This window comes from Diabrotica virgifera, chromosome 6 (genome assembly GCF_917563875.1).
Source record: "Diabrotica virgifera virgifera chromosome 6, PGI_DIABVI_V3a".
NCBI lineage: Eukaryota > Metazoa > Arthropoda > Insecta > Coleoptera > Chrysomelidae > Diabrotica > Diabrotica virgifera.
Genome location: NC_065448.1, coordinates 55,980,415 through 55,993,504, shown reverse-complemented (window position 1 = coordinate 55,993,504; position 13,090 = coordinate 55,980,415). Strand labels below are relative to the sequence as shown.

General features: G+C 32.7%; 1 protein-coding gene across 1 annotated transcript in view; it reads left to right on the top strand.

Moving 5' to 3' along the window:
- LOC114343069 (uncharacterized) overlaps positions 1–13,090 on the top strand; it is a 452,597-nt gene that overhangs the window by 284,000 nt on the left and 155,507 nt on the right. Inside the window, exons 4-5 of the mRNA XM_050652913.1 lie at positions 4,651–4,781; positions 7,877–8,036. Coding sequence (XP_050508870.1) covers positions 4,651–4,781; positions 7,877–8,036 — 291 coding nt within the window. The remainder of the gene's footprint in view (positions 1–4,650; positions 4,782–7,876; positions 8,037–13,090) is intronic.

Genomic DNA, 13,090 nt, shown 5'->3' with positions numbered 1-13,090 from the left:
TTTAGCTTATGCTCTTACATTTGACACCTACAGGGTGGTTCTAACATTCTGTTTTTCTGACTTATGTTATTGCAAAAAAAAAGCTCTCTGGGATAAACAATTTGAATAAAATATAAACAATTGAATAAATTGCTTCGAAATTTTTGTCACGTGTTAACCACTAATGAACCCTCATTTGTCAAAAATTTCAAAGTTGTATAATAATTTTTACAATAGTTATTGGAAAATTAATTTTTTTGAAATTTAGACCTTTTTTCTCAATTATATTAACAATAAATAAGTGTATCAACCTTTGTAATACGTCATTTTAAAGATTTTTCCATGCTCTCGAAGATTTTTGTACTAATGTAACCACAAGGTACACTGTTTTCCATTGATTTGAAAAAAAAAAACGGAGAAAATGCCGTTTTTCGACATTAATTGCTTATAAACAAAAATGGCCGCCTGATCCTACGCAGGAAATAGTCACAATTTGTTCTCATAGGCATTACCTGTCGAAAAAACGCTTCAGTACCCTGGCTGCTCGAGTGTCATGGAAAAACCTTATTACCCTGGACTAATAATATTTCTCCAGTGAGGAGTATCCGATCGTTAATTAACAACTACTAATTTACTAATTTGTAATAAGTATACTTCACAAATATCTTCTTCTTTTAGTTCCATGGCCGTTATCGATTGTTGTATATTTAGACCAGGCCGGATCTGTGAAAAAACGTCTATTTTTGGATGTGCGAGGTGGCATTCGGATTTTTGCAGATAAATTTAGGTGACAGCTTCAATAATAATAGTTGACTTATGCTTTTTCTCAAATATGCCCGTAATATTAATAAAAAAAATTTAAATATTTAAAAATTTCGAAGAATATCGATTTTTTTCTATTTCATTGCTTATTACTTTAAAAGGATTCATTTTTTAACAAAATCGTAGGAAAATAAAATAAATATAATTGAATTTTGTATAAAATACGACTGGTTTAAAATGTCTTAAATTGTTACCCTTACTGCAAAATAGCAATAAATAGAAAATAAGGGGGAAAAAGGACTGTTTTTATTCAATGTTTTTATTCAAGGAATGTAACTGCAACCACTTTGGTTGCAGTTAGAAGCTCCATAATGCACTTAAGCGTATGTCACGCTTGGTGCTATGGAGCATAAGTCAATTATAATTATTAAAGTTGTCACCTTTTATCTGCAAAAATCGGAATGCCACCTCTCACATCTACCTCAAAACAGATCCGCCCTGGTCTAATTATGTTGGCTACCATATTCGCTAACGTGATTTTATTGACAGCATTTCTGAATAATAATATGGTCGATTTTCCTTACCATTGTCTTCTATTTTTCGACCATGATGTTCTTCTTCCGCCAGAACCACGTTTACCTTGAATCTTTCCCTGAATGATCAAATGTCAAAGTTCATATTTTGCAGGGTGTCACATAATAGATTGTTCAACTTTTATTCTTGCCACTTGATGCCGTATACAGGGTGTTTCATTAATAATTGTCCATATAGTAACTGGAGAAACCTTATCACAAAATAAGATTTAACCTAAAACACTTAAATAAAATATGGTTCCTTACTGAGTTACAAAAAAACTGGGTGTTTTATCTAAAAATTTAAAAACTATTTTTGCTCAGCATTTTGAAACTGTCCGACGTATTCTTTTCGTACTTAGCAGAAAATGTGACTACTGGACACTCTACTAAATTATGATAAACAAACGTTTCTAGCTACTACCAGAGGCGTACGGCAGGGGATGGTGAATGGTTGACCCTTCTCAAATTCTACGCCACTGGAGGAATTACTATTTTAGTGCCATTTTTAGATTCTACAATACTTTCTACGTAAATAATATACTCTTCATTGGTAACGATAAAGTTATTAGTTTTCGAGATATTTGAATTTAAATATGAAACGGCACAGTTATTTTGATTAATTTATGATATGATTCATTTCATATGATTAAAATTTAAAAATTATTTGTACCCATTACTTTAAAACTATTTGGCGTATCCTTATCATACTTGGCAGAAAGTGTAGGTACTGTACACCCTACTAAATTAAGATAAATATACGTTTTTAGCTACTACCAGAGGCGTACGACAGGGGATAATAGCTGGTTGACCCTTCCCAAATTCTACGCCACTGACGAAATTGTTACTTTAGTGTAATTTTTTGATTTTGCAATAGCTTTATGTAAATAATATACTCTTTATTCGTAACGATAAAATGATTAGTTTTCGAGATATTTGAAATTAAAAATGAAGCGATACAAATACACTGATCAAAATTTAATCGTGTCGTTTCATTGTTAACTTCAAATATCTCGAAAACTGATAACTTTATCGTTACGAATGAAGAGTATATTATTTTCATAGAAAGTAGTGAAAAATCCAAAAATTGAACTAAAATAGCAATTTCGCCAGTGGCGTAGAATTTGGAAAGGGTCAACCATTCACTTTTCCCCGTCGTACGCCTCTGGTAATAGCCATAAACGTTTGTTTAACATAATTTAGTTGTTTGTACAATACCTATACTTCCTGCCAAGTATGAAAATGATACGTCAAATAGTTTTAAAATGCTGAGCAAAAATAGTTTTTAAATTTTTAGATAAAACACCCTGTAACTCAGTAAGGAACCACATTTTATTTAAGTGTTTTAGGTTAAATCTTCATATTTGTGCTAAGGATTCTCCAGTTACTATATGGACAATTATTAATGAAACACCCTGTATATTTGAAATTTTTCATAAATCTTTATCTCCAATTCAACTGTTTTCAATATGTCTAGCATTTTGTTATGTAGGACCTTGTCAAAAGCCTTTTCAAAATCGATTGCGCAGATGTATTCATTTTGATTTATATCTCTGCATATCTGTATTAGTACTTGGATACTGAACAAGGCATCTCTCGGACCTAGGCCACTCCTAATCCGAGTTGAGTATTGCTAATTCTCTCCTCTAATATCGTGTATATTCTTCTACGTATTACTCATAGGAAGATCTTCAAAACGTAGCTCATCAGTAGACTTAGGCAAATATGCAAATTGCATATTTTGCATATTATGCATAAAAGATGGAAAAATATCCAATTTTGCATATTTTTATATAAATGTGCTTAAAGTGCATATAATTTGAAATTTTGTTTGTATATAAATTTTTATATTCATGTAGCAAATAGCTTAGACATCTCAATAATTAGTTTTCTTCCTCTTCTTCTTCCTACTTTATAAATAGGCTCAATGCCTGTTTTACTTCGGTTTTTGGCCTCAATTGACATTGTCTAACCATCTTTTCCTCGGTCGTCCCAATGATCTTCTTCCATTTAGAGAATTGTCTCTTCCTGCTCGTACTCAAACCAGACTGAAAACAATGGGAACCTTCTCTGGTTACACCTACGAGGCAGAGAAGGTTCCCATTGTTTTCAGTCTGGTGGGATGTAGAGTAACATTATGTTGTTTTAATGCCATTAGAGTGAAACCTTAGTTTTTGCTAGCAGTTGCCGCTAGGGCATCTATGCCATTTCGTTCATTGCAATCCGGGACTGCACGCCGGGGTTTGTTTTGGTTGGATCAGAGAGAGCAGCATATGTGCCTCCTGATGAGAGACTAATAAGGTTCGAAACCGGTAGAGGTGTTTGCTGCACTCTCTGATTGGACTAGAATATGGTGCGGCTGTATTTTCGCTTTGCAAAGAAATTGAAAATGGTTATTCATTTTTGATTTACATGTTTACTCTGATTGGAGTACGAAGGGAACTATTCTCGTTGGAACTTTACAGCGCTGAGCAGATGGGAAGTGAATTATAAATTGTAAAATTCCCTCATCTTCCTTAGTCTCAGCATCCGCCTGGCTTGCAAATTGTAGAAGCCTCGGAGGTGTAACCAGAGAAGGTTCCCATTGTTTTCAGTCTGGTGGGATGTAGAGTAACATTATGTTGTTTTATATGCCATTAGAGTGAAACCTTAGTTTTTACAAACTTTGTAGTTTATAATTTTAACCAACACAGGATTAAAACATATTATGTCATGATGAAGTTCTCTGGAAAATTTTAAGTCAAAATATACAATAGGAAAAAAATTATGTCACTTTATAGATGAGTGGTACTCTCCCAAAAAAACGCTTATTTCTCGAGATACTGACCACGGTGGGGTGAATGGCTAATTTTGGTCATACTTTATGTTTTTGAAGGTGCTGAAAACGAAAATGAGGTATATTTTGAATTTTAAGTGGGTAAACATTGTCAAAATCGCAATTTTATCTGTGGAAAGGGTTTGTCATCAAATGATGAGGACTCCTGATAAGAGTCTCGGATTCTCACTTTAGCTTAGTAGGTATTCATAAATTGCAGTTCAGTTTTTCTTGGAACAATCGTATGGATGTTCAAGGAGATTATGCTGAAAATAAAATGTATTTCAAACCATAAAGTTGTGTTTTCTTATCGAATCGGAAAACTTATGGACCATCCTATTATTGTAATATTTTTGTTAATTCAGGATCCATTTTTTAATACTTGTTCATTGTAAACATATTTATTATATGAGTAATTTTATATATTAACACCTTAAATGTTCGTTATTAATAAAAAGTTTATTTTATTTATTATTTTTTTAAATAAAATAACTTTCTAATAATGGCTGTTTTTTTTTTCAGATGTTCCACTTGTATCTCTAGAACTTGGCAGTACGTTAAATGGAAGTACAATTAAAGAAGGTGTTGATGTATACTTCGAATGTAATATAAAATCGAATCCCTGGGTGTACAAAGTTAGCTGGAGACATAATGTAAGTAATGTAAAAACTAGTTATCATAAAACTGTAAAATCTGTAGCACCAGAATTAGTTCATTCAGAAATATACAAAAACACGTCAAATTTATTTGTGAGGGGGACATTTTATAGACCAGTTTTCAACTAAATTACATAAACCCTCTAACGGGGGCGGACACAACCACCAAAATCTTAAATGGAAAGGGGTGTTGAGTAATACCTCATTTTAATGATCATTCGGTAAAGATTACCTTTTCAAAAATACCACACACGTAACCTCGGAAACCTCTTTTTGGATGGTGCTAGAAAGGTCACCAATGAAGACACTGCGACGGCAGCCAGATGGTAGGTGGAAAGCGAGTCGTGGGTTCGAAACTAGCTTTTGGAACGTGGAGGGGAGTCAATAGAAGAAATAGGTAAAGATAAGACAAGAGAAGGTAGATTAGAGAAGAGAGAGAAACAGATAAAAAGATAGATAGGTAAAATTACCTAAGATACGAGAAGATATACAGCGCCACTTAACTTTTTGGAGTTGCAAGGGGAAAATTAAGAAACCTTAGAAACGAAAACACGTAGGTAAGGAAAGATAATGAGGTTCTGAGACCAAATACAAGAAAAGATATAGACAGTTAACTAGTAAATATTTAGCGGTAATTTCTTGTCAGGGATTTTTTTATGAGTAGATAAATAAAACTAGTGAAATAAATAAAAAACAATATATTAAACAAATGGCTTACCAGAAGGGTGAGTCAAAAAAAACACAAGAAATAAAGAGAAAACAATATACACCAATCAAAACTGCACCAACAATTAATGTGTTGTGGAGTACAGTTAGAAATAAACAATGATTATGATAGAATAAATACAAGTATCATATTATGACAAAAACATGCATAATTAAAAACACAGTAAAGAGAGCCTGGTTATGAATTAAAAAAAAAATCAAATCAAGCATCTATCATGAAAAATCTCTCTTTACTGGTTTAGGGCTTATCTCGAGATAACTGATATGGTAAAATTAATGATGGATAGAAAATATAAAGTACAAAGATATAATAAAATTAAATGCGAAGCATACAAAGTTAACAAACGTTTACAGTTCAAAGATCAAAAACCACCCCGCACTCGGTTTTATAAAAAAAATAACCAATCGCACAGCTATTAATGAATTAGTGAATGTTTGTACTTAGTTTTGACAATGAAAAGTTATATTAATGAATAAAAAATTCTATTGATGAAATCGCTGAATAGATTACATCAAAGGTTAGTCTTAACCACAGATGAAGATATTTTTGAGGTAGATAGCCCATAGATTGTTCTATTTTTGGAAATAGTTGTAGGTAGTATAATTAAGACACTAACAGTTACTCTGCCTCTTAATTTGCACTTAATCTATATTAACTTTAACTAGTAAGCAAGCACTGAAGTTATTTGGTAATTTGAATATAATCGGATGTTAGATCCAATTACAGATACGATAAGAGAATGAATATCACTCAGATAAGATATATTGTAGATAAGGTATATGGTAGATAAGATATACGGTACTGTAGAGACACACGTTCGCCCTTCAAGCTACTCACTCGCCAACTCCTTTTTCTTTTCGCAATCTTTGCGATGCTTTCCTTCTAAAAAAGTGGGGATATATTCCTACTTAAAAAATGGATCTCCAAAAATGGACCGACCTACTTGCGTTTTTAGGTAAATTAACGGTACATCATACAGATACCGTAAAATGAAGTCAAAAGAGACCTAACGGTGGGTTCAGAAAGGAAAGTTATTCCTTTGAAATTTTACTGCAACGGAAAGTGGCAATAAAACATTGCAATGCCAATTCCCTCTTTGAATAGGATGGAATACCTAACGGAATCTTAGTAGTGAACTCCTTGGGAGGTTTCTATACGAAACAGATAACAATAGCAAAAACTATGTAAAATAAGGGACTTTGGGTTTATTTCCCAAACATTGTGTTTCGGCAAAGCTGCAATAAAAAAATGGTCCCCTTTAGAATAATAAACTCAGTTATTTGCGTTTGTCATACCGACAACGAAATGTGCCAATACCGTTATGATAATAAATTTAGCCAAGGGTAGTTATTTACTGAAACGGCCATAGGCGTACCCGTAATGAGTACTAGTGGGTTTAAAATTTTAATCCAACAGGTATATTAATTATTTACTAATCCCATAATATAAAAAAATGTTACAGTAATTTTGGAAAAATCAAGTGAAACCATACAGGTATTAAGTATCGAGTTCAGAACTCCAAAACTTTTTTTTAGTATTGAACTCCAAATTGAATTTTGTTTTGGGTATTGGAGTACTTAGAGTATTTTTTGGAGTATTTGTGAAATAATCAAGTAGAACCGTAAAGATATTAAGTATCGAGTTCAGAACTTTTTAGAGTATTGAGTCCAAGATTTTTAAAAATAATATGGACCCAATTATAGGGGGTGGCAACTTTTCAAATTGACACACTGTATATAGTAAATAATAAAACAAATCTGAAGTGTCAAACCAGTATAGTAAATATTAAAAACAAATCTGAAGTGTCAACACCGCGACTGTCAAATAAGTGTTACCAATTTATGCCAAAGTGTCATCTTCGTTCAATCTCAGGTAAAGTGTGATCCGAAATAAATGTGATTCATAAAAACGCTTTATAATCCATTTATAAAAATTAATTGAAACAAATTATGGTATGTATATTTCTTTAAGTTTAAATTAATCGAAATCTTCAAATCTCATTTCTACGCGTATATAATAAAATATGTCTAATGGCTAATTCCAATGTAGTTGGCTAAACTAGTCTAAAAAGGAACAGATCTACGACTTAAATTTTGTGTTGGTATCATGTGATGTTACTTGCTATGACGCGGATGACGTGCAATGGTATTTATACTGTACAAACCATAAATGTAATAAGAGACATTCATTAATGTGTATTAAAAAATTTTATTTTTTTTTTAAATTGTCGTATTAATATTACTTTGATTAATTTTTTACATAAATTCAGTTGCTTGAATTTATTTTATAAAACATGTTTTTCATTGAAAAAGATATCACCTCAAGAATCTTAAATGCTCTGTGTAACTTTGAATCCATTTTCCAGGGCAAACAGCTTTATAACAATATCCAAAGCAACACGATAGTAAGTAACCAAAGTTTGGTATTGCAATCTATTACGAGGGCCCGAACAGGGCTTTACACTTGTGTCGGCCACAATCAAGAAGGCGATGGGGAAAGCAATCCAGTACAACTTGACGTTAAATGTAAGTGCACTAAGTAGTTTTCCTTCTTTGTAGTCCAGTTCAAATAGATGTTGCTTTTAAAATATATCTTCTGTGTTAACTCGTAATATACATAGATCTAAACATTGTAATTTATGTAACATAGTATTTCTTACTCAGTTCTAAAGAAGTTTATTATTCTTATATATTAATTAGCTAAAATACTTTTAAGCGGACTTCAAAAAATTTATAAAATTTTATAATTCAGGTCAAAAAGAGGTTGCACAAAATTATAATGAGATAGTATGTCATCATATCGTCAGAAAAGTGTGAAATTTGAAACACGAATCATAAAATTGCAAAATTTAAGGGTATATGCGCAAAATGTCGCCTGCCAAAATGTTTAATGTAATTTAAATGTATGCATTTTTTTTTTTCGAATAATGAGAAAGCTAAAGTATTTTTGAAAAATTTAAACACAGAATGAAAGATTGCATTATTACCGAGGGCCGTAATTCCCTTAAATCTGATCAACATCATTAAAAATTTGTGTATGTGTTGTATTTTAAAGTACAGAAAAAATATTTTTGGCGCAAATTTAAATCTGGTCAAGTACTTTTACGACGTAAATATTTAGTTCGTGTGTTGTATCGCCGAATCCACTTAGCAACAAGTAGATAATCAAGTCCACACCAACATTGCTGTGCGGTGCAAATTTTTTTGAAGTCAACTGAGAAACCGACAGCACGACGGATAGCGTGCGTTGTTCGTCACAAAAATATCTTTGCGTTATTCTGTGCGGCGCACAGTCCACATCAATAAAAAGTTCAGGTCACACAAGCAAATTTGCTTCAAATACAGTCGGAAAAATGAAAGAATACCCATGAACGAACATATAAAACACGCTGTATTTTCCTGTCCCCGTGTCACAAAGAAAATTGACCATCGCAAGTTCATGTAATAATAATTATTACATGTATTTGCGCTGGTCAATTTTTTGTGTGACACGGTGACAGGAAAATACAGCGTGTTTTATATGTTCGTTCATGGGTGTTCTTTAATTTTTCCTACTGTACAAGGTACAACATAAATTTTTATTGATGTAGATCCGCCTTTAGAATAACCAAAAAGTTTCGTTTGAACGAGATATTTGAAATTAAAAGTCACACTATTTTTTGTTCACCCCTGTCTGTAACTTATTAAAATAAACAGTATAGAAGTTTTCAAGGACTTTCAGCCCTCGGTAATAACGTAATCTTTCATTCTGCGTTTAATTTTTTCAAAAATACTTATTAGTTTTCTCAGGATTCGAAAAAATGAATATATTTAAAACACATTGAACATTTTGACAGGTGACATTTTGCGCTTAAATGGTACATATTCTCGTGGTTTTTTAATTATTGTAAAAATTTGATCACATCTAGAAGTTATAATAAAATGCTGACTATTTTTGTTCATTAATCCTTATAACTGTATATGTTGCTAAATAAAATGCCAATTCACTTATTAAAATCGGTATAGATAGAGTAGAATTCAAGTCGAGTTACAAAGAATTCACAGAATATAACAAAAGTGGGAGGGTGAAATATTTCGCTAAATTTACATCGCATTCAAAAATCATAAGAAATTTTTTTAATATTTTTTAAAAATCTGTTGAATAACACCAAAACATTACCCCCACATCCACTCACAGCGGGTGGAGTGGAGGGCAACTTTAAAATATTAAATAGGAACCCCATTTTTTATTGCAGATTGCTTATGAAAAAACAAGTAACTTTTTTCGAAACAGTTTTGTCGAATTATTGATAGATTGATAGAGGTCATGACGACCTCTCACGGGGTCGAAATGGCACCAACAAGCTGTCGAACGCCACCAAACATGACACCCCAGTCCCACCAGCTGTGGGGTCATGTTGGGTGTCATGCGATAGATTTTTGAAAATGATTAAAAACGTGTTTTTTAGTATTTCGATCCAATTTTTTGATCGTCATCTCTGTTACTGCATCCGCTAATTTTATACTTTTTCTGTGTCAAAAATACCATTTGAAGGGCCACGGGAAAGAACGATGAGAGTCGCATTTTGTTCATTTTATACAAATCCAATTTGAAAGTTTTAGTTCGTATACTTTGGTTCAGGAAAATTAAATAAAACATTTTTAATTGTAACGTACTGTGATCGTTATTGGACAATCGAAACCACGCTTGGGTTCTTTCCACGAAAAGCTAAATTATGGTGCCAATATTCAAAATTTCGACCAAAAATGGACTCTGATCGTTCTTTCCCGTGGCCCTTCATTTAATAAATTGTCACAGTATTTATCCCCAACTCCATTTCTAGTTTTAAAAGTTAGTCCTTCGCCGATAGCTTTACATCCGTTTAATAAATTAACCTTTATTTGCAATAAAACTATGTCCTATTATCAATATCGACTCTGTTGAAAGTATGTTATTTAATTAATCATAGAAAGCTTTTTTGTTATTCTGAGTATATACATCGGTGTATCGACATTTCGAATGCCTCAATGTTAAATGAACCGACTTTTTTTATTTTCGAACATATCAACTACATTCATTTACAATTCCCAAATATCGATTTATTTCTCTTTATTGGTTGACGTTATTCTTATTTATTTTTATAATTTATCTTCTAAAAATCATAGGTTTTTAGACTTTATGGAATAGTTTTCGTAAGATAAAAATTGGTTCTATTTTCGGATGAAAAAGGATCCATTAGTCTTAAAGGTATATTATTTCTCCTGTACATCCATTATATTGGTTACATTATGCTGTATCAAAAATGTTTTTATAAACGCAATAAAAGAGATAGCAAACTACAAAATGTATTGTATAATAATGGATATTTCCTTTGTTTTAGATTTCCTTTACTCATGGAATACATAGTTACATTTAAACTGGTTTAAATAATGTTTAGCATCTGGTCTAACTTTACCAGACTATATAGATCAGCTTCCTTAGCTTTGTAAAATGGAACAACCACCGTTTGATTATTAGTTTCGGTTCCATAGTTCTGATACGTTGTAACATTTTGTAGTCAGTTTTTGCTTCGATAAGTTGTCTTTTGGCTGTGAGTAAAACAAAATGAAATGGAGGATGTCTTAATGGAAGTAGTAAATTTAATTGTAACATTAATTATTAGGAGTCATAAGAAGTTTAAATGTATCTGAAATATGTAGCTGATGAAAAAAATTACCAACGATATGCAACCTCTAAGAAATTATACTGCGTGATAAGAAAATACGCAAAAAAAAATTTACAAGAGTAGAGTTAAAAAATAAGAAGAAAAGCTAATAATATCAAATCTCCAGGTAAAGATTGTGTAGTTACTGATCATTCAAAATCGGAGATTCTTGCCTACTTAAGAAAATACCCGACAAATGGCACAATTCTGAGGTAATTCTAATGTACTCGTACAAAAAAGGAGATCCCCATGAATTACAAAACTACAGACCTATAAGCCTTCTTAGTCACCTAAACAAACTCCTTAGAAGGAAAATAACGAATTGTTTTAAGAAAAAATTTGATATCTTAAAGATTTACAAGAGTAGAGTTAAAAAATAAGAAGAAAAGCTAAGAATATCAAATCTCCAGGAGAAGATTGTGTAGTTACTGATCATTCAAAATCGGAGATTCTTGCCTACTTAAGAAAATAGCCGACAAATGGCACAATTCTGAGGTAATTCTAATGTACTCGTACAAAAAAGGAGATCCCCATAAATTACAAAACTACAGACCTATAAGCCTTCTTAGTCACCTAAACAAACTCCTTAGAAGGAAAATAACGAATTGTTTTAAGAAAAAATTTGATATCTTAAAGATTACAAGAGACAACCAGACATGCGAATTACGAAGAAGAATAAACCTAGCATGGGCAGCCTATGGAAAACTCAAAGACATCTTTAAAAGCGATATACCAATTTCTTTAAAACGTAAAACCTTTGACTATTGTGTGTTGCCTGTGATGAGCTATGGTGCCGAAACTTTGACATTGACAGCTACAACTTCTAAAACGCTGCAAATAGCTCAGAGGAAAATGGAAAGGTCAATGCTGAGTATGTCGCTTCGTGACCGAGTTAGAAATAAAGACTTAAGACGAAGAACAGGAGTTACTGATGTAATTTGCCACACTGAAATGGAACTGGGCCAGACACGTCGCCCGAATCAGTGATGGGAGGTGGACGAAGAGATTACTTGAGTGGAAGCCGAGATTAGACAAAGAAGTAGAGGAAAACCCCCTACTCGTTGGACAGGATCTTAAGAAAATGTCAAGAAATTGAATGCAAAGTGCTCAAAATAGGGCTTTTCATTCACAGTCATTTGTTTCGAGCTTCTGTCAAATGTCGTATAATCCGTGTATATTAATATTCATTATCATCATGGCATCCACACTCCTAGCGGAGTGATTGCCACCCTCTTTGGGCTCTTCCGATCGTTTGTCGCGGTGAATCAATCCGCATCAACATTTTGGTTTTACAATTGGTTGTGTGACTTGGAATCTTCTACAATTTTTCTCCATTCGTTCCTGTTTTTGCTTATGGTTGCCCATTCTCTGACTCCCATCTTCTTAAGGTCCTCGACTATCTGGTTCTCTCATCTAGTTTTGGGTCTTCCTCGTGGTCTGCTTGATACAGGTCTCCATTTGGAAATTTTCTTGATGACGGCTTCTGGATTTCTCCTTTCTATATGTCCCATCCATCTGAGTCTCTGTACCTTGATAAATCTGATGATGTCTTCTCCTTCCATTAGATTTCTTATTTCGTGATTCATCAGAATTCGTATTTTTCCTTGATCTGTTTTGATTGGGCCATGTATTCTTCTAATAATTTTTCTTTCTATTATTCTCAGTTTTTCTTCATCTCTTTTTGTAAGGCACATTGCTTCTGCTCCATAAGTGATGACTGGTCTAATTGCCGCTCTATATATCTTTGTCTTTGTTTTCTTGCTTAGGTTTTTATCTTTAAGTAACTTGTGGTATTTCCAGAATGCCCTATTCCCTGCTTTAACTCTTTCATTTATCTCTATGCTTCTTCTGTTTTGACCATCTACTATCACTCCTAAGTATTTAAAGCAGTCAACC